This window comes from Amphiura filiformis, chromosome 15 (genome assembly GCF_039555335.1).
Source record: "Amphiura filiformis chromosome 15, Afil_fr2py, whole genome shotgun sequence".
NCBI lineage: Eukaryota > Metazoa > Echinodermata > Ophiuroidea > Amphilepidida > Amphiuridae > Amphiura > Amphiura filiformis.
Window position 1 is genome coordinate 44,706,758 of NC_092642.1, and position 20,598 is coordinate 44,727,355.

The window sequence follows — 20,598 nt, forward strand, 5'->3', positions numbered from 1 at the left end:
TGGCACTGAAGCATAGTAGACACAGTCTAGGTGAATTATATATCAAATTAAAGCCCTGGCTTAGTAAAACAAAGCCAAAACTGAAAACCTTTTTTTTCATAGCTCTTTCCGTAGCAAAGTTACATCTTGTCAAAGATTGACTTTCATCAAAAAGATTCAGCTAGCAAAATTCCCCAAAACGGCATTTCGGGGGTGTTTCTAGATCTTAGTCTCATTATGATAGTAGCTTTTTTTAATGGAACTGCTATCAAAATCCCTCTAAAATTCCATGTGCGATTGTCTTATCACCATAAAAAATCATATATTTGGTAGGTAACCCAGGCAAACCTTAGTTAACACATTTGCTAGTCAGTCAAATTCGCCGACAATGTCAATGCATTTTACATAGAAATTTAAAACAAGTGCCCGAAGAAAGAAACCTACATAAATATGTTTTCTATTCTGTCGGTCCGTGCCACGTCACTTCCGGTTGATGATGCGACTCACGGTCGAGTGAAAACATTCGATTTTTGTTGATGATTTCTGTCATTGGTGTTATGTAAATTTCGATCGCAAATAGTCAGTGGAATCAAACAACCGTTTCTAAGTCTTCAGAGTAGAAGAAACTTACTTGATTTACCGTTTATATACTGACAGACTTAAAATTAAATTCAATGGTCGAATGTCGTTTTCTCCGAAATTGAGGGTCACTCCAGCAACATCGCTATGTAGCCTCCTTCACAGCCGGTTTCTGTTGTTCACAACAAACCGTGAGCCACATGCAGTTTGGGCCCGAGACTAGAGATAGCCCGGATGTCCGACCGACAGAATACTTCACTTGACCCAAATATATGATTTTTTATGGTGATAAGTCACCCGCACATGGAATTTTAGAGGGATTTGGATAGCATTTCCATTAAAAAAAGCTGCTATCATAATGAGACTAAGATCTAGAAACACCCCCTAAATGCCGTTTTGGGGAATTTTGCTAGCTGAAACTTTTTGATGAAAGTCAAAATTTCTATGTAAATATGCATTGACATTGTCGGCGAATTTGGCTGACTAGCAAATGTGTTAACTAAGGTTTGCCTGGCATACCTACATAGTCAAGTCTGCCAAGGACACTCGGCACGAATTGAAAGACCATGTCACTCTCGACAAAAGAATGCATGCATATCAAAAGTCATACGACACCAATTTGGTGTTTGTTATGCTCCTCGAAATATGTACCTTAAGGTCTATGTCTGGGTCGAGCTGACGTCACAAAGGGGAAATAGCCTCGTAAAACCAGTGTGCGCATGTGCAGCGCATGTGCAGTTCCCCTTTCTCGAGCTGGTTGCTATGCGCGCGCTTGTGCAAAGGGGACAATGTTCCCGGATGTCCAACCGAGTGAATGCATGAATAGGCATGATAGGCTATACTTATAATAGCTAAAATAATAGTTTCTCGATCATGAGAGAATGAATGTACTGTGTGGACGTGCACTGCGTAATGTTGCAAGTTTAGTGGAATGACACAATAGCGCGGTCGATTGTGCACGCACAGGAAATGCAGCGCGCTACCCAAAGCGTGTGTGGGAGGCGTTGGCCGTTGTACGCCGACGCAATTGTCATTGTGTGCCTATCGAGCTCTCATGAATGATCGAGAAACTAGTATTATTTTAGCTATAGTATTTAGTAATAATGAAAGTTGATTCCCAGTTGCCCATTACATGCATGCATTTGAATGGGAATCATTTTGCCTAGTCGCCACAAGTTTAGGGAGCACATTTTGACAAGTTGACATAAAATGTTCTATTCTATATTGTTTGGCAATAATGTCTTTTGCCAATAATACATCCATAGTTGTAATTTTGTGTTTTTGATCGCAAAGATCGGATATTTTTATTCCCGATTCCGATTCTGCACCCTTCGCAAGGGTGGAGAATTCGGCAGAACTTTGACGATAATTTTGCCTTTTTGGACACTAAAATGCATTCGATCCTTAATTTGGTTTCAACCGAGTCTTAAATTAGCAAGCACAATAAGGTGGGTATTAATTTTAAATACCTTTAAATGATAAAATTTTGAAGAAATTTTTCAATATCTGACCTCAAAACCGTTAAGTGTGTATTTTCCATAGACAGACAAAATGGTGTGAGCCAGTCCTTTTTTTTTTTTTTTTGACTGGCGAGCGAGTCTAGACTGGGTGGGTAGGTGACTGTTTCATTATTCATTATTTTCAAACTTTCATTATCGGTACAAAGTTAATTACGGAATGCTATGTTTTGAGGCCCAAATAAAATAATAAAGTATTTAAGTATAGTTAGTAATTACCACGCTTGCACTCAAATATTTTACCAACTTAGTCTTCAAAACTAGTTTTAATTAAGCACATCTTTGGAAGGAACTTATACATTGAATTTTCTAGCACAAACAGCTGTTTTGCCAATATTATTATTAGGTTGACAAGTCTAACAAATGAAAGCACCACGTTGTCTTTGAATGAAGAGACACTCCACGTAGAAATATATTCTTGCACATTGATTTTGTTTGATTTCTTGCAAAAACAGCTATTTTTGCCAATATGGTTGACAAGCCCAACAAACATGACAAATGAAAGCACTTTGTTGTCTTTGAAGAGACACTCCACATACTATAGAAAAATTATCAAATTTGTGTACATCGTGGAACATACTCTTTGCGTGGCTGTGCGTAGTAAGCAGTTGTGCACGCAGATAGCCACGCTAATATGGACGCGTAGAGTAGTGTTGTACGCGCGTGTAGTTAGCATGATTAGTCGCGAGTAACAAGCGTAGTTGAATGTTCCACGATGTACACGAATTTAATATTTTTTCTATAGTATAGCTTTTTTTTAAAGGGCTCATATGGAGCATAAGTTTATATTATTTTTGTTGGAAATATTAAAATTTAGATGTCAAGGATAATACTCCTTTTTGAATTTTTGAAATAGCTCATCGGGAAGGTGTAAAAAGTCGGGCTCAGGAGGGCATGTATTTTATTGCAAAAAATAATATTTTAAACATTAAAGATGACTATAAAACATACTCCACACTGTTCATCATTTATTTCTGAAGCAAGTTCTTTTATTTTTCGTCGGTGAAAAAACCCTCCATATGAGACCTTTAAGGGGGTACTACACCCCTGTGGTAAATTCATGACTATTTTTGCATTTTTCTCAAAAAATAATAACACACTGGTTACAAAAGTTATGTATATTATTGGGGCAAGGAATCCAATTACTACACTGAAATTTCAGTGACGCAAGACAAGCGGTTCAGTATATATATGATAGGAAATGAGGTACATTCTACCGGTACCCCTTTTCTTATCATAAATAACAAACCGCTTGTCTTGGGTCACTGAAATTCCAGTGTAGTAATTGGATGCCTTGCCCCTATAATATACATAACTTTTGTTACCACTGTGCTATTAGTTTTTGAGAAAAATGCAAAAATAGACATTATATTTATCGAGGGTGTAGTACCCCTTAAAGCTGCAAAAGGATTCACCATTGAAGATATATTCTTGGAAATTGATTTTTGCTATTAAAAGCATATCTTTGAAAGCAAACTTCATCATAAGCAAAATGTTTTTCTTGTGCAAAACTGTTTTTTCTTCTTCAAATTAACCTAAAGGTTGTGCAACATATATATGAAAGCACCAGAAGTCCATGATCATAGTCTTTGGAGAAGCACTTAACATATAAATACACTGTGTCTGTGTGTTCTATTGCACGAACTTGGCTGCCTCTCTTCGTGTTCGGTCTATCCATTTTCAGTGGTAGGAGAAAATTAGACGCAGGGAATTGCTATAGTCTCTGGTGCCCCATACGATATCGCCATTTTACCACGTAGTTTAACCCAGGTTTATCAGTCAGCGTTTTACGATACAATTTGCCGGCCAGGGACGGCGTAACAAGTGCTTAAAATATGTCTCGGACATGAAAGATGACATTAAAACTATCCTTTTTTTCTTAAAAACTTGAAAAATGTGAAATAATGGAAAATAATGAAATATTTGATCGGCATTTCTTTCTGACCGGAGTCGGGTAACGGGAAACTGGGAATCGACTTTCATTAGCCTTATGGCGATCTTTGCTTTTTAGACCACCTGAGCTACATTTAATAATTATGGTCAAAATTACTAATTTATCAAAATAAACTTTGGTGTCAAGGTGAAACACAAATTTTATCTCTGAATTTGGATTGATTCAGGAAAGCAAACTTACTGTACATACTTATAAAATTTAACTATTTTTGAAGACAAAATGTGCAGATGTCAAGAAATTGAAGAATGTTTAAGCCTACCAAAAGTCCAAACCCATCTCAAATTTATTATTTTTTTTATTTATTTATTTATTTGCATAACTGGCTAAAATACATCAAAAATACACATATAATTAAAGTACACCCATCGATGTGCGAGTTACGGCTTTTGACAATTGGACAAGCCTGAAGGCTTATATACCGGCTCCATACATCGATGTATGTACATGTAGGCCTATACATTATGACAAAGCATGTCATAAAATAAAAATGATAAAAGATCGTCCCGGTAGGCTAGGCTAGACAGGAGGAGCCAGGAGCGCAAACACTATCACCCGAGGGGTGTGACCCCTCCAACCCACCGAGACAAGTGAAATAAAAACATAAATATTGCACATTTATAATAAATAACACATTACACATATTTCAACTACAATATCATAAGTTTTAGGAGTCCAGCTCCAGCTGTTGCATAGTCATTTCAATAAAATGTGTTTTACTAATTTACTAATTTAGGTGGCTTTTGAATGGCCTCATACTTCAAGTTTTATGCAAAACAAACTGATCCCTGATGGACACTGGAGTGCACTCCAAAGACGAGGAAAATTGACACTAATGGTATATTTAAAAGTTTTTTGGGGTGATGTGATTGAATGCAGGGAGTATAGTGGCCAAGCGGAACGGGCTCTGACTCATAATCGGAAGGTTGCGGGTTCGAGCCCCGGTGACGCCATCGTGTTGTGCCCTTGAGTAAGGTACTTTATCTCGATTATTTCAGATACCTTCCCTTCCCACCATGCTCAAATAAAATGTCCGGTTCCATGACCAGAAGACCATCCAGCACCATGCAGTTGTACTGCTGGGGTTCCGACAGCCACGGTCAGCTGGGTCTGGGTAACAGCGATCAAGACATCTACAGCAAGCCAACAGAGTTACGATGCTTCAGGAACAGGACTGTGAAAGAAATTGGCTGCGGTCAATTCCACACGGTGTTTGTGATGGAGGATGGGACAGTGCTTACTTGTGGGACTAATGATCATGGAGAGCTGGGGCATGATAAGGGCAATGGGAAACCTGGTAAGGATTACAATTAATTTTTTATTACTTTCTTGGTCTGAGCTGTACGCCGAGCGCACACGAGCGTAAACACAGAAGAGATGTACAATCATGCTGATTGGCTGATCAACGCTCTTGACCACAAGACGGATGACCCATTGGTCATTGGTGTGGTGATTAGTAGGCGACTTTGTCACTTATACGTAATCGCCGCTCACCAGTGCATACTGGACCACGGAAATAATAATATATTTACTGTAGCAGGTCTATTGTCCATTTATATGTTTGTTTTTTGCATGTTTTTTTTTGTGGGGGGGTTGAAGTTGCAGCACTCTGAATTATGTCCATGTATCCTTACACCCCCTAAAGAAGATATGACCTTAGTCTCCCAGGGGTGTAGATTTCATATGGAGTCATCCATTCAGATTTTGGAATTTACACCCCCTGTGTGGAAGATTAAGGTCTTGTCTAGATCTTCCATAGGATGTGTATAGATTTCAACTGGACTAGCCCAATTAGCATGAATGAAGAATACATGTAATCTAAGAGTACTAAATTAAGAGAGGCGCTACATCGATCGCTAAAGTGAGGACAGCGTGAGCTCGGTACCTGCGTAAGAGTCTGTTCGACAAAGGTGATTGTGAATAAGGCCCATTTCACGGTTAGGCGCCACTTTTTGATTTTCAACATATCTGGCCTGGTGTGTAAAAAATAATGGGGTTACAGAATTTACTGTTGGTGATTTTTCATTGTCTCTGTATGGCCTACCTCCATTAGCTTAATCGGCCTTTCTAGTTTTATCTTTCAGGGCGCACAGGGGTCAGAAGTGGTCAAAAAACCACATTTCACTAGCAACCTGAAACAGACATTTATTTTCCAATGCTGCCACTTTTAACTATGTTGAGCCTACCAGCTGCTTTTTGTTGTTTTTATGTAGTGAACAAGTTGCACTATACAGCCATACATGAACAAAGTATTAGTTGTCAGTTAAACTAGCATGAGAACCATTTAAATTTCTGAATTCGGATGTGACATTTTCCGTTCACATCTATGTACCTTATTCAATGTGGAATAGATCGACTAATACTTTACATGAATGGCAAACTAGTGTGTTTTAGTAAAGTTCAGAGTCTTGATACTATTTGTTGAACAAATTACACTTGTTGCTCTTAATATGTAGATACAGCGATATTTTGAATTTTTGCCAACAAATTCCGTTCACAATTTTGTCACATCCGATTAATTTTCCAAATAGTATAATTTATTAACAAAATGTGGCAGAATTTTTTCTCCTTGATTTTTAAAAATCTCCTGCTATGAGCTATCTAATGACACCATTTAATGAAAACTCCTTCATCAACTTAGCTTGCAGATGTCATTTCAAAGTTTCCGCTCACATGTGTCACATCCATGGTACCTGTCACATCCAAAATAGTTTCTTCAAAGAACTAAGACAGGAATGGGACTAGGATGCCAGTTTGAAGTTATTTCATTACAGGTTTGTGGGGATCAAAAGGCACAACAAATCTTTAATTCAGTATGCCTTCTTTAATTGTGACAGGAGATTCAAAAAGCTTCAATTTCCGTTCACATGTCACATCCTCAAAATTAGTAGTTTTTAGGCCAAAATACTTAAACAACATGATATTTGACTTTCTAAAATAGGTTTATTATTTTGTTCATGTCATATATGATTATTTCATAGCTTTTTCTTTGTCTTTAGAGGACAGTTTTGTATACAATTTACAGAAGCGGATGTGACATTTTCAATTGTGAACGGAATATTTCAGTAAATTATAAACATTTTGCTTGTCAAAAATATAAAGGGTCAGGAAAAACGTTTTAGCATTGCTCAATTCAATAGAATCTCACAAAATATATGTGTTAGAAGTGCCCAAAGCTTATATTTTTGACAAGCAAACTGTTTATCATAATGAAATATTCCGTTCACAATTGAAAATGTCACATCCACCTCTATAATTGTAAACAATGTTTTAAAATGAACACTAACACAGGTTGATATGTTTCAATATATCCCATTTAATTCACTGAGTGTGTGTAAACTCTTTGAATCATTATTTTCTGAAACATACTCTGCTTTACAGTGTGTGGTTTCCGTCACATTGACATCAGTCACATCCAACATTGCACAAACATCAGAATCTTGAATTTGACCTGTGTTTTCAAACTGGCTGATATTATTTGTGAACATTACCCATATTATGACCTTCAAAGCTGTGCAATATCAGAGTCATTCATTGATTATTAAAATTGTTGAGTAAACCTTTTCATGTCAATTTCCCTTTTTTACCACAAAAATTACATTAAAGTGGCCATAAATTTGTCATTACACAACAAAATTTGCCCAAATTTGGTCAGAAGGGAGCCTATGACATACTCGTTTATTTTAAATATCTATGATATATGTATTGGACAGTCAAAGTATAAATATACACTGCTCAATATTGATCAAATTTGTTAAAAAATTACATAACATGAGATAATAAATCATAATTTTCTTCAAGAAGTAGCGAGATTTAAGCTGGGAAATGATATTTTTATGAAAATCTGGTCTTATTTGGAAAAGAAAACCCCTATTAAATTAAATTTAATCCATTTTGAAAATTTCAAGTTTTTTTCACTAAAAGTGGCGCCTAACCGTGAAATGGGCCATAATGTAATGATATGAATGAGCTATAATGTGACGTAGCTACGAAAAGGATGATTGACAGCGCCGTATATGGTTCATTGGGCTGAGCCATTATGTCCATATTAGGCTGTTGTTGTGCAGACGTCACGCTCTGCGAACGGTACAAAAAGGTGACTGATAGATCTATTACGGGTTGGCAGCAGACAGATTGCGCTGTCCTCTGACCCTGACTGTTTGTCACATAGACAGACCGTGACCTGGGTAAACACGTACAAAGCAGGGGATGCGACTGTTACACAGGTCTTGTCCTCGGAATCGGTATAGGCAATTTGTACAGAGTGCCGCTAGCCTGATGTAATTCTTCAAATATGTTCCCAGATTTTCATATTCAGTATTAATTTTCATATCAAATTGTTTAAAAAAAAAAAATTGTAGTTGAAGTCGTAGGTGAAAAATAAGATTTAATTCTCAATATAACATTAAAAGTGAAAGCTTTTTAAAGGAGTATTTCGTGATTCTAGCATCCTCTATTTATGTCATTTTTCATTAGATATCCACGAAAAAAACCTATTCCCAAAATTTCAGTTGCTTCCGATTTTGCGTTCGCGAGTTATGCATGATTATGTGTATTACACTGCTCCATAGACAATGCGTTGTAATTTTGTTCTGGTGCACCAGAACGAAATTCAAATTTTACGATATCTTTGCTAAACGAATTAATCTGCAAGAAATATTTTGTACATAAACATTATGTAGCCAGAGGTTTCCAGTGATATAAAAATCTCAACTTTTTTTGAGAAAGTGGGGGGGATGAGGCTGTGGATCACGAAATGCCCCTTTAAGTGTGGTTACCAGAACGTTTTAAATGCAATTTAATAGCAAATAACTTGTTTCTTTGTTGTTTCACAGAACAAGTGGCTGTTTTGGAAACCTACAGCATAACTCATGTGGCATGTGGTAGCCGCCACACTGTAGTGGTCACTAACAAGGGTCAGTTGCTGAGTTGGGGACAGGATCAAGTTGGTCAGTGCGGATGGAACATCGGCAACAAAGGAGATAAACGTAGACCAAAGTAAGGATATGTTAGGGTTGCACATGTGTCACGCTTTAAAATATGACTTTTATGGGCACACTAACAGAAAACAGCGAGATGGCCGAGCGGTTAAGGCGTTGCGCTGTCGGCCGGGAGATACGATCGGCGAGGGTTCGAGCCTTGGGCTTGCCTTAGGTGAAAATTCTCTTCCCTCCCAAAAAGTTCATATATATGGTCAGGAATCCTTCAATTAAGTTCAGTTATTTAATTTCAGAATTTAATTGTAGAATTTCTTCTCGCCCCCATACACCGCTTAGCACGTGCAGATATAGGTAGTGTATGTGCTTCGTCCGTGATTCGGAAGTCACGTAAAGCCGTTGGTCCCGTGTTCAGGACGATTGATCCATGTGCACGTTAAAGTGTCAGAGCTATTCGAAAAGAGAAGGGGGACCATCCCCGGTTCTGATATCTGCACTCAATCCTAGGTTCCAGGATAAGTTGGTGAAGTACAGTATATCTGCCAATGCCGACTCAACCCTAACCAGAACCAGAACCAGAACATAGTTGAACATAGTGTGTGAACATAGTATTTCTCAAGTTGAGTAACACCATGTTGGATTTCGCGAGTGGCAGATTTGAATCAGTGCATTTATGCGGTTGCATCACCACCGTATGGACAAATCACGCTTCTTTGCGAGTGTATATACGCTCCACATGATTAGGTTAGCCCACGCAATTCATATTTGCCATTGCGAAATCAAACATGGCGTTGCTCTTCAACTTGAGATGAGACAGACTATAGTATGCTATACCTATACTGTGTCTCATCTCAAGTTGAGAGTAACACCATGTTGGATTTTGTAGTGGCAGATTTGAAAGAGTGCATTTGCGCTTGTGCTTCGCCAGCGTACGAAAAAATCGCCCTTCTATGCATGTGCATATGCCACACAGGATTAGGTTAGCGCACACAATTCAAATTTGCCAATACAAAATCCAATATGGTGTTACTCTCAACTTGAGATGAGACAGACTATAGTATGTTATACAGGTGTCTTGTCACAAGTTGAGTGTAACACCATGTTCAATTTTGTAGTGGCAGACTTAGGGATGAGAATTTTCCTGCTTTTGCAGGATTTCCTGCTTTTTTGTGGTCCAAATTTCTGCACTTTCTTTTAATTTCAGCCCATTTTTGGCCTTTTTAGCCTAATTTCACACGCTTTTTCAGGCTTTTTAAAACTTTTCAGGTTTTTTAAAACTTTTCAGGTTTTTTCATGGATGATCATTCTCATGCATGCAGACTCAAATCAGTGCATTTATGTTTGTGCGTCGCCAGCGTTCGGACAAATCACCCTTCTACGTGTGTGTATACGCCATTAGGTTAGCGTGTGTGATTTGAATCTGCCACTACAAAATCCAATATGGCGTTACTCTCAACTTGAGATGAAACAGTTGAGATAGTATGTTATACATTGTACCTAGGCCATCAATTGTGCGATTGGCCTTCAGTAAACTGGCATTTGTATAATTCATATGTAATCCTTGGTATGTTTTTTGAATTCTATGACAAAAAAATGTTGAACATTAAATAACAGGTAGCTGTCATAAAGTAAATTCATCGCTAACAAGAGGTGAAGTTTTTATCTTGGATATATTATTATACTAACTGTACAAGTTAATTGGTAAAACAATTGTGGATGCTTTTTTCATAGTGTATGACCTCTAGGGCTGTCGTCGTCGACACGTTGTCGACAAAGACAACAAATCAGATCATCCAAATTGACCAATGGTCCCGACTGCCAAAACAGTGATCGTCACAAAAGTAAAAACAAAGTATGAAAAAAACTCCGAAAAAGTAGGGATTACCATTGAATATGCGCTATGCTTGCTCATTAACATAAAATGTGCTCTCGAATAAGGGCATTTGGAAAAGATGGTCAGGGAGATGGTGCAGTATTCCAATTTTGTTCTCTTATTAAACTTTTGCAGCTTAGCCATCGCAATCATTGTGTGATGCTGCCATGCTCGAGCATATTATTATTATTATTTATTCTTTCTTTATTGAGGGTTATACTGCTTCAGTGACAAGCACTGCTTTTCAAGCAGGCCCTCATTGATACATGTTATATAGCAACAAAATATATTACGATACACAATATTTACAAAGTATCATACAGTATTTACAACGTATTTACAATATATTACAAATAAGTATAATGGTACCATCAACTACAAGATAATTATAAATACCATGATTCAAAATACAGAAATACAATAATTATATTTATATACAAAATCAAGCAAGTAAATGAATAAAATATAGAAAACGACAGGCCTAAATTTCTTTAATTTTTGATTGAAATTGGCCTAAAGTCATATTTTGCATCTGAGCTCTTACTGTCGGTGGCAAAGAATTCCATGCATAGGCTGCCCTGACATGAAAAGTACGTTGACCTGAATTTGATTTAAATTTTGGTACAATCAATGTATTAGAAGTATGATTTCTAGTTATATGATTATGGTTATCATGAACAAAATCAAATTGAGAAGATAAGTACGATGGATATTCATTCTTTAAACATTTGAAAACAGTCATTAATAGAGTATTATGCCATCTTTGATCAAGTTTAACCCACTGCAATGTATTCATTAAATCATACTGCTACATGCCTGGTAAACATTTTGTTACCTTCTTGCTTGTCGACAATTTGACTAGTATTGTCGACTGTCGGGAAAATGGGCCTTGTCGACAACATTGTCGACAAAGGCCTTGTCGATGACAGCCCTAATGACCTCTGACACATTGTATTCCTTGTCCTCAAATCAGTGGCGTAGCGTGGGTCATCACATTGGGGGGACACCGGGTCTGATGGGGGGGGACACAAGCTGTTTTATGACAATTTTCCTATGGGATTTTTAAAATATCAGATCGATTTGGGGGGCACGTGCCTATGACGCTACACCACTGCCTCATTCTGTTCCCTCTCAGTCAATCATGCAATATGCCAAAGAAAGTAAAAATTAACAAATGTTGTACATTGTTTTTGTTACACAGGTTGTTGAAATCACTGTCATCCTATCAAGTTGTCCAAGTTGCATGTGGAGCTCAACATAACATAGCATTAACGAAAGGTAACTTGAACATTGATTTAATTGACATTGTAAAATTTGTCCCATTTATTATTCCCAGATAGAGTTAACAGGGGTGGATTTAGAGGTAGGCGCACCCGGCGCGCGCCCCCTCTAACTTTTGCAGAGTAGCACCGAGCCGCCGGGGCAGCGGTGGTGGCTCGGCGCCCCCTCTATTGAAAATTCCTGGATCCGCCCCTGGTTAACTATCATCATCATCAACCATAATCAATCCATTGCTGGACGAAAACATCAACATGTCTCTGCCAGGTAGTTTTTTGTCTGGCCTTGCTGAACCAATTTACTCTTCCCCAGAATTGGATCTATCTCATTTCTGCATCTTTTGCATTGTCTTCCCCAGTTCCTCTCAATTTTTGCTGTAAGCATTTATACTATGACTTAGCCCCATTTGTAATGTAGTTAATGTTAGCCTACAAATCAACATAATTATTGAGATGAATGTTTGACTGTTTGTGATGCAATCTGACCCATTTGGCCAATGTTGATAGTGGAAAAATTGTGTGAATTTGTGTTACATGTGCATCTCCCAAAAATATTCCAATTTGAAACATGTTTGTTTTATCTGAATTGCCTGAAATAACCAATTTTATTTAATCCCCATGGGCGCTACCTGCCAAATTATTGGACTTTCTTTTATGAAGTATTCTGATTGGTTAAAAAGAGAGGTATATCATGTATTGAGCCAATCAGAGATATGGTAAGAATAGTCAGTAAGGCTGAAGGGGGTTAAGCTTAAAAATGCTAGCTCCATTTTGATTGGTTACTCAGGTGATTATATCATGTAATTAACCAATTAGGGGTATTGTAAGAAAGACAGTAGTGTCCATGAGGTTAACATCAACACTGACTGTAAATGTAAAGTGATTAGAGCTGACTAAACCTGATTTAAAAGCTCTATTTTGATTGGTTACTCAGATGATTATATCATGTAACTAACCAATCGGGTACTCTGTAAGAATATTTTTGACCTTTATTCACCCCTCTTGTATTTCAGAGGGCAGACTATTTACATGGGGTGATAACTCCTGTGGTCAGCTTGGGTTAGGGCGAAGTACGCCATCAACAGACAAGCCGACTGAAGTCACATCGCTACCAGGCCTCCCCGTCGGTCAGCTCGCATGTGGTGGCGCTCATACGTTTGTGCTAACATTCTCAGGAACGATATTTGGTTGGGGGAAGAATGAATCGGGTCAGTTGGGCCTCGGAGATGAGAAGAGTAAGTTGTATAAATGCAGAGATGCCACTTTTCAGGAAATTTCCTGATTTCAGGAAATTAGAAAGAAATTTTTCCAATTTAAGGTTGGTCTGAACCCTGGAATTATGGAAACTGTCGGGCCTCATAACTGCTAAATTGTTGGTCTAAAGTATATATTTAGAATGGCAAAGACTTGATAAGTTCATCTGTGAGGTTAAATTTGGGCCAAAATGCTCATTTGTGGCCCAAAATCTCAAAAAACTGTTTTTTTTTTATTAATTTTTAAAAACTAGATAAAAATATCTAGGAGCCGTTTTTTTCATTTTTTTTAATTTCGATCAAATTTCGAAATTTGCACCAAAAATGTTGAATTTTCAAAAAAGTCATAAAAAAGCCTGATTTTCGCCCAAATTTCAAATATTTTTGGTGAAGTTGGTCTCCTTGATATTTTTATCTAGTTTTTAAAAATTATTTTAAAAAAAAAATTTGGCCCAAGAATTTTTTTGGTAGGATGTACGAAAAAGAAGTGGGCCAAAAAACAGTTTTTTTTTAAATTTTGGGTCAAAAATGAGCATTTTGGCCCAAATTTAACCTCACAAATGAACTTGTCAATTCTTTGCCATTCTAACTATGTATACTTTTATATACTTAATTTAGACCAACAATTTAGCAGTTTGAGGCCTGACAGTTTCCATAATTCCAGGGTTCAGACCAACCTTAAGGGGGTACTACACCCCTGTGGTAAATTTGTGACTATTTTTGCATTTTTATCAAAAAATGATAATATACTGGTAACAAAAGTTATGTATATTATTGGGGCAAGGATTCCAATTACTACACTGAAATTTCAGTGACTTACGACAAGCGGTTCAGTATATAATAGGAAATGAGGTACATCCTAGCGGTACCTTATTTCTTATCATAAATAACGAACCGCTAGTCTTAGGTCACTGAAATTCCAGTGTAGTAATTTGATTCCTTGCCCCTATAATATACATAACTTTTGTTACCAGTGTGTTATTAGTTTTTGAGAAAAATGCAAATATAGACATAAATTTATCGAGGGGTGTAGTACCCCCTTAAGGAAACTTTTCTACCCTTCCTATGTAAAAGAATAGGGAAAAGTGCATTTTCATGTTTTTTCCATGATTTCAGGAAATTTTGACAACATCAAGTGGCATCTCTGTGAATGAGTCATTTAATGGCAGAAATCCCTAGCGCAGAAAATGCAACAGTGTTACTCATTGGGCCATCTTAATTTAATAGTTCATCTCAAAGCCCTTCACAAGTTAAAAACCTAATGCGGAATGCGTTTTTTTAGAGGTTTTGTTTTAGCTTTAATTGCTTTTTGACAAGAATAGATCACCTTTTCATCAAGGAGGCTCTGCTGTTGTCAAGGTGAAGAATTTTTAGTTGAGATTTAGGATTTAGGCTATTTTGACGTCTGGCGATGTCAGACGAGAGATATTTGTGTGGTGGATAAGGGAAAAAAATAAAATGGCTAAAAAGGCTAAATAGCGCACAAAAAACAGGGGATTTTACAAATACACGCGGGAGCTTTGAGTCAGACTATTAAATTATGGCTTTATCATGTATAACAGTGTACTATAGTAACAATTTCAAAATACAACAAGAATGCTGTCCTTACATACTTTGTGAAATTACTAACCAATGAGTGAGCGTAGTGAGTTGGAGTCACTTCCACATTACACAAACACAGGCGTTAATCACACAGTGAATGCGGACAATCGTCACACTGTTAGCAGCTATGCCCATTCAAATGAAATTTTTACTATAGATCTTTTCAACTGGGAATCCATAGTTTGATGATATTCATTAATTGGTTTTCTGTACAATGGTTGAAAATTTCAAACACTCAAATCAGAATGCTTATTGTTAAATGTAATATTTTACATTTTATCTTCTTTTTTAGATCGTTACTACCCAACACTACTAAAGAGTTTGCGTTCACAGAAAGTGAAGTATATTTCTTGTGGAGAAGACCACACATCAATGATTACTGTGGCAAGTATTTAACCCCATGGGCATGTTTCTTACAGAGCTCCTGATTGGTTGATTACATGATATAATCATCTGAGTAACCAATCAGAGTTTTTCTCTCTCAGCAATTTCAGCCTTCAGCCCCACTAACTATATACTTACCACATCTCTGATTGGCTCAATACGTGATATAGCCCTCTTTTTAACCAATCAAAATAGTTCTTAGAACTTGTAGTGTCCATGGAGTTAAAGTTGTTGGAGAATGTTTTCTTCTAAGATGATTGCTTTATTTTTTTATTTTTAGTTGTCAAAAAGCGGTAATAAAAAGTGGGCCGAAAAAGCAGTAAAAAAGTGGGCCTTAAATTCAGTATAAGAAAATCCTGCGTAGCGCATATTCTTTTCTTAAATAATAATTATAATTTTTAAAAAAACCGCATATATAGTACTTAGCTTTCTGGTCAAATATTTTTGAGACCAATCTTTTGGGGGGGCTTTATGTCTGTAATATTCTAATTTGTTGTTTCCCTATAACAGGAAGGTGGTGTGTTTACCTTTGGTGATGGTACTCATGGAAGGCTGGGCCATAATGCCACCAAAAGTGAAGTCAACCCTCGCAAAGTCTTTGATTTTATGGGAACAGATATATCACAATTGGCCTGTGGACGGTAAATTAGAACAATATCAAATTCAAAGAATTAAAAAAATTGTGTCAAGTTTTATCGTTTAGTTGATAAGAATTCTGTGATCTCATTGGTCAAACAGCAACTGGATTCAAATCCGTATTACCTGCGTACTACTCATTAATATACAAGCAGGTAATATTACTAGACTTGTTGTCGTTTCATTTTTCTTTGGCGACATGTCGCCAAAACTTGGAATCCGACATTAAATTTTTGTCGACAAACAAGTGAAAAAAACTTGAGGTCAAATTTTGCACTATGAGTGTTTGATTGAGGTTATTGAACTATGCAATTGGGATGAGGCCATTGTGGTCCATAGTGTTTAAGGATTTGAATTGTAAATTAGCTGATAACTATTCAAAATCCACACTACCCCTGTGGAAGATTTAGCTAAAGTCTTCCACAGAGGGAGTATGAGTTTAGAATAGAATAGAGAGTTGGGTAACTTCCATTTGAAATACTCACTCCAGATGTGGAAGATATGTAAAGCCATAATACAGGGGGAGTATTAGTTGTAAAAAGATTAACTCTGACCAATTCTATTTGAAAAATATACTCCCCCTGCGGAAGATATTTCCAAAATCTTCCGCAGAGGGAGTGTGGATTTCAACTGGAATAACCCAATCTCATTTCTCTTACAATTGCTCCCCAACAGAAAGCACACAGTAGCCTATGCATCATTCACCGGACGCATGTACAGTTTTGGTCTAAATGCCAGCAGTCAATTAGGTCGGGAATCCTCGGCAAACAACCTAGTCCAAGTCACTCCAGCAATCCTGAGAGGCCCTTGGGCACAGTTCAGCACACCAAAACGAACTCCAGATAAGCCTAGTACATCAGGTGTTAAACAGAGGGGCGACAGTCCAATGGAGGACGACAATGGGGAGTCGAGGGTTGCTAAGCAACAGAAACGACATGAGGAGGACGGCGTGATGTCGGTGGACGGGAGAGATGAGGATGCGGTGTATGTGAGGGCAGTGTATGCAGGAGGCTTACAGTGTTTCTGTTCAGTGTCACAAAAAAATGTAAGTTAAATGTAAATATGCAGGCCTTGAAATAAGCCAGCTAGAACTTCTGATCTTAAATCTTTTGGGCCCTCACATATTTTTGCAGGCCCAAATATATAATCCACATCAAGCTATTGAAGGGTGTACTCTATGCCTTGAAAAGCCAGAATTCCTGAGTTCCATTTGGGCTTTGGATCCTGGCCCTGGATCATAACTTTTTGAGGCCCTCACTAATATTTGTGGGCCCACCTTATTTCAAGCCTTGTACATAAGTCACAGCATGATGTGGGGAAAGAAAATAAACACAGATTGTTAAAGTAAACAAGTAACAGATGTGGGCATGGAAGTAGGTAAAGTTTGATAGCCAAACATTATTTACAATATGCTACAAAACAAAGGGGACCAACAAATTCAAACAAACAATACAGAAGGTATGCTATAATCTGTCTCGTCTCGTAACGTTATATTTCGCAGTGGCAGATTCGAATCGGTGCGTTTATCTGGTTGCATCGCCAGGCTCGTGAGATTAGTTGTCGCGTACAATTTGAATCTGCTGCCGCAAAATCCAATATGGCGTTACTCAAGACAGACTATAGAACAAGGAATGATGAAAATCACTTTGCCCCTGGGGACAGGGTTGGCAAACCATTTCAGCCCGATCACAGGTCAAATAAACGTTAAGTCATCAAATTTTTTTCTTAACCATTGGTTTCTATTGGACAGGAAATTGTCAAAAGTCACGGGGAAAATCTTCAAAGGCCACCCAATTGGGCTACCAAATCGCAAGTTTGGCAACCCTGCATGGGGATACTGAACAAGCCTTGAAATAAGCAGATTGGAACCAGGAGCAATTTGTTTCGAACATTGCTCCTGGTTCACTGAGATTTTACAAGTACCAGGAGCAATTTCTGAAGAAACAGGAGCAATTTTCAAATATTAAATTCTTTTCTGCATATACAATACAGCATACCAGCACGACAGCATCAAGTGCAAAACTGTAACCAGGAGCAATTTATTTTAGAAAATTGCTCCTGGTTCATGAATTTTACAAGGACCAGGAGTAATTGGTGGCTTTACGAGAGCAAATTTGCTCCCCGCGCCTGCTTATTTCAAGGCTTGATACTGAATAATTTAAACTAAAAACACAGATGCATGTAAGGTAACAAACCAAAAGATTGATGACATGCTGTAAATGAAAGTCCTTTCATTAAAGTTGTTCAGTTTATATAAGGCTGAAAAAAAAAATAGAATGGCATGCACGTAGTTTGGCGCTTAATGCTTACGTTAGTTGTGTATTATGTAATGTGTGACCTATGCACATTTATGTGAATTCTGTGCGTGAGTTGGGACTTTATTGGCGCATTTGCAGTAACAAAAGCCAAATAATTTCCGCCTAATAAAAGCCGAACAAACTTAAGGGGGGTCAAAAGTCTGATTATGTTTGTAAAATACTAGTTAAAATATTGGTCGCAGTTGGAATTTTCAATATTTCACACTTTAAGTTACAGGGAGGGATGGGGTTAGCCTCCTAACAAAAACACTTTTGTTTATAGACTGTCATCAAACTTATGGTTTTTTCCCCAAGACATCTGATGACTCAGAAATGCAGATATGTTGCTTTCCCTGAGGGACAAACAAGAAAAGCACTTTTCCCACACAAAAATATAATCCTAAATAAATATTTCAAATATCTTTTCCTTGTCAGGAACCACTGGACTTCAGAATACTTGCGAATCACAAGAGATTGGCTACAATCGAGAACCACATCCTGCCTCTCCTGGGGAGAGTCAAGAATGATGCGCCACTGTCAGGAGAGGTGAAGAAGTCAGTTGAAATGGTCTTTACTTCAGCAGCTTGTTTGAATGCATCACTGTTAACAAAGTAAGTCACTTAAGGGCAGAGTAATGGGAGAGAACATGGACCTTTTCGAGCATCATTATTTCTGAATTGTATCTCCAAAGTATATAAAATTATACATTTTTGGAAAGGAAATGAGTCAAGGAATCCCATGGTGACGTCAGATTTTTCAAAAATCTCGAAGTTTTTGATAAAATCACAAAAATCACTTTTTACCCCAATTTGTTTGTGACAACTTAAAAAAATCAGTTAGGAGTAAAAAAAAATCAGTTAGCTTTTAATGAAGAAGAGACATGAACTTAGGGAAGGTTTTTTTTATTTTTTTTAAATTCGTCTCTTTTTTCGAAATATTGAAAAAAACATGTGAAAAAAGCAATTTTGTCATTCTATTCAGCTAAAAATTGCACATAATGGTGTATATTTTTGTTTAAAACAAATATTTTGAAAAAATGAGAAAACCTTCCCTAGACTTTGATGTACTCTAAACGATAGTGCAAAAAGTTTACCTTTTGCTTGCATATTTTTCGAGTTATCTTGTCACAAAAATCGTGCAATATTGTCAAAAGTGAACTATGAGAAATCGACGTTTTAGTAAAAATATGTCAAAATTATGCACAAAATGTCCTTATATTTTAAAATGGCAAGACTTTCACGCTTGTAATAGCTGTACCTGGTGCATGTTCTTAATATGCATCTTTTTGCAACAATGAATTTATAATGTCTGCTTTTAGTGCGCCAAAATTCAAAATAATTAAAAAATCTAAGTGGCATTTTGACTGCAAATTTGTGTTTTGTTTACACCGCATTTGCCGGCGTTAAAAACATACCGAATCGCCTTGACTGCGTTGGACATACGCAGAGTTAACGCCAGCGTCACGCTTGACGCTTGAATCGCTGCAGCGTAATCACAATATTTCGCATTCAGCGCATTTCTGACTCATTATTTCCCGCCAATTTACTAAGCTGTCTTGAGCCATGTGACTTTTTAGAGTTGAAAAGAGTGAAATAAATCAAGCAAAAAATACGTGTAAATATTAACAAGTTGTATTTTATCAGTTCCAAGTGAAAGAATACATTTTAGTGTTGATAAATATCAAGAAATCTCAAATTCGGGCGTGGACGAATGTGTCTTCCATTACTCTGGCCTTAAGATATGTGACCAGATTGACGGCCCATCCCTCATTGTTTCTGAAATTTGGTATCAGAAAAAGTGCATATTTTTCTACATAATAAAACAATTTTGGCTAAATAATATTCAGCATCTAGTAACTAGTAGTTTCACGCCTCACGGCGATCATCAGACTATTTTTAGCTGCGGGTAGCAGCTCTATAAGTCACCATGTCTCTCCGTTAGTCTGTCCGTTAGTCCGTCCGTGCGTCCGTTAGTAACAAACACTAAAAGATGCTGTTACGTCAACATCGTTTGTCGCATGGCTATGGTACTTGGTGAGGGGAGGGCATATACCGCCCCATACTGGAAAAAGAGTTTCGTCCCGAAATATGCTAATTAGGTCATTAAAAGGGCATTACATGATTTTCAACAATTTCTAAAAAATGCTGTTACGTTAACATCGTTTGTCGCATGGCTATGGTACTTGGTGAGGGGGAAGGCAGGTACCGGCCCCATACTGGGAAAGAGATGCGTCCCGAAATATGCGAATTAGGTCATTAAAAGGGCATTACAAGATTTTCAACAATTTCTAAAAAATGCTGTTACGTGAACATC

At 37.4% G+C, this 20,598-nt stretch overlaps 1 protein-coding gene across 1 annotated transcript in view; it reads left to right on the plus strand.

The window, feature by feature from the left end:
- Window positions 1–20,598, plus strand: part of LOC140171709 (probable E3 ubiquitin-protein ligase HERC4) — a 79,201-nt gene that overhangs the window by 2,535 nt on the left and 56,068 nt on the right. Inside the window, exons 2-9 of the mRNA XM_072195007.1 lie at window positions 5,025–5,323; window positions 8,862–9,024; window positions 12,038–12,114; window positions 13,127–13,348; window positions 15,261–15,352; window positions 15,863–15,993; window positions 16,664–17,033; window positions 18,721–18,896. Coding sequence (XP_072051108.1) covers window positions 5,056–5,323; window positions 8,862–9,024; window positions 12,038–12,114; window positions 13,127–13,348; window positions 15,261–15,352; window positions 15,863–15,993; window positions 16,664–17,033; window positions 18,721–18,896 — 1,499 coding nt within the window. The 5' untranslated portion in view covers window positions 5,025–5,055. The remainder of the gene's footprint in view (window positions 1–5,024; window positions 5,324–8,861; window positions 9,025–12,037; window positions 12,115–13,126; window positions 13,349–15,260; window positions 15,353–15,862; window positions 15,994–16,663; window positions 17,034–18,720; window positions 18,897–20,598) is intronic.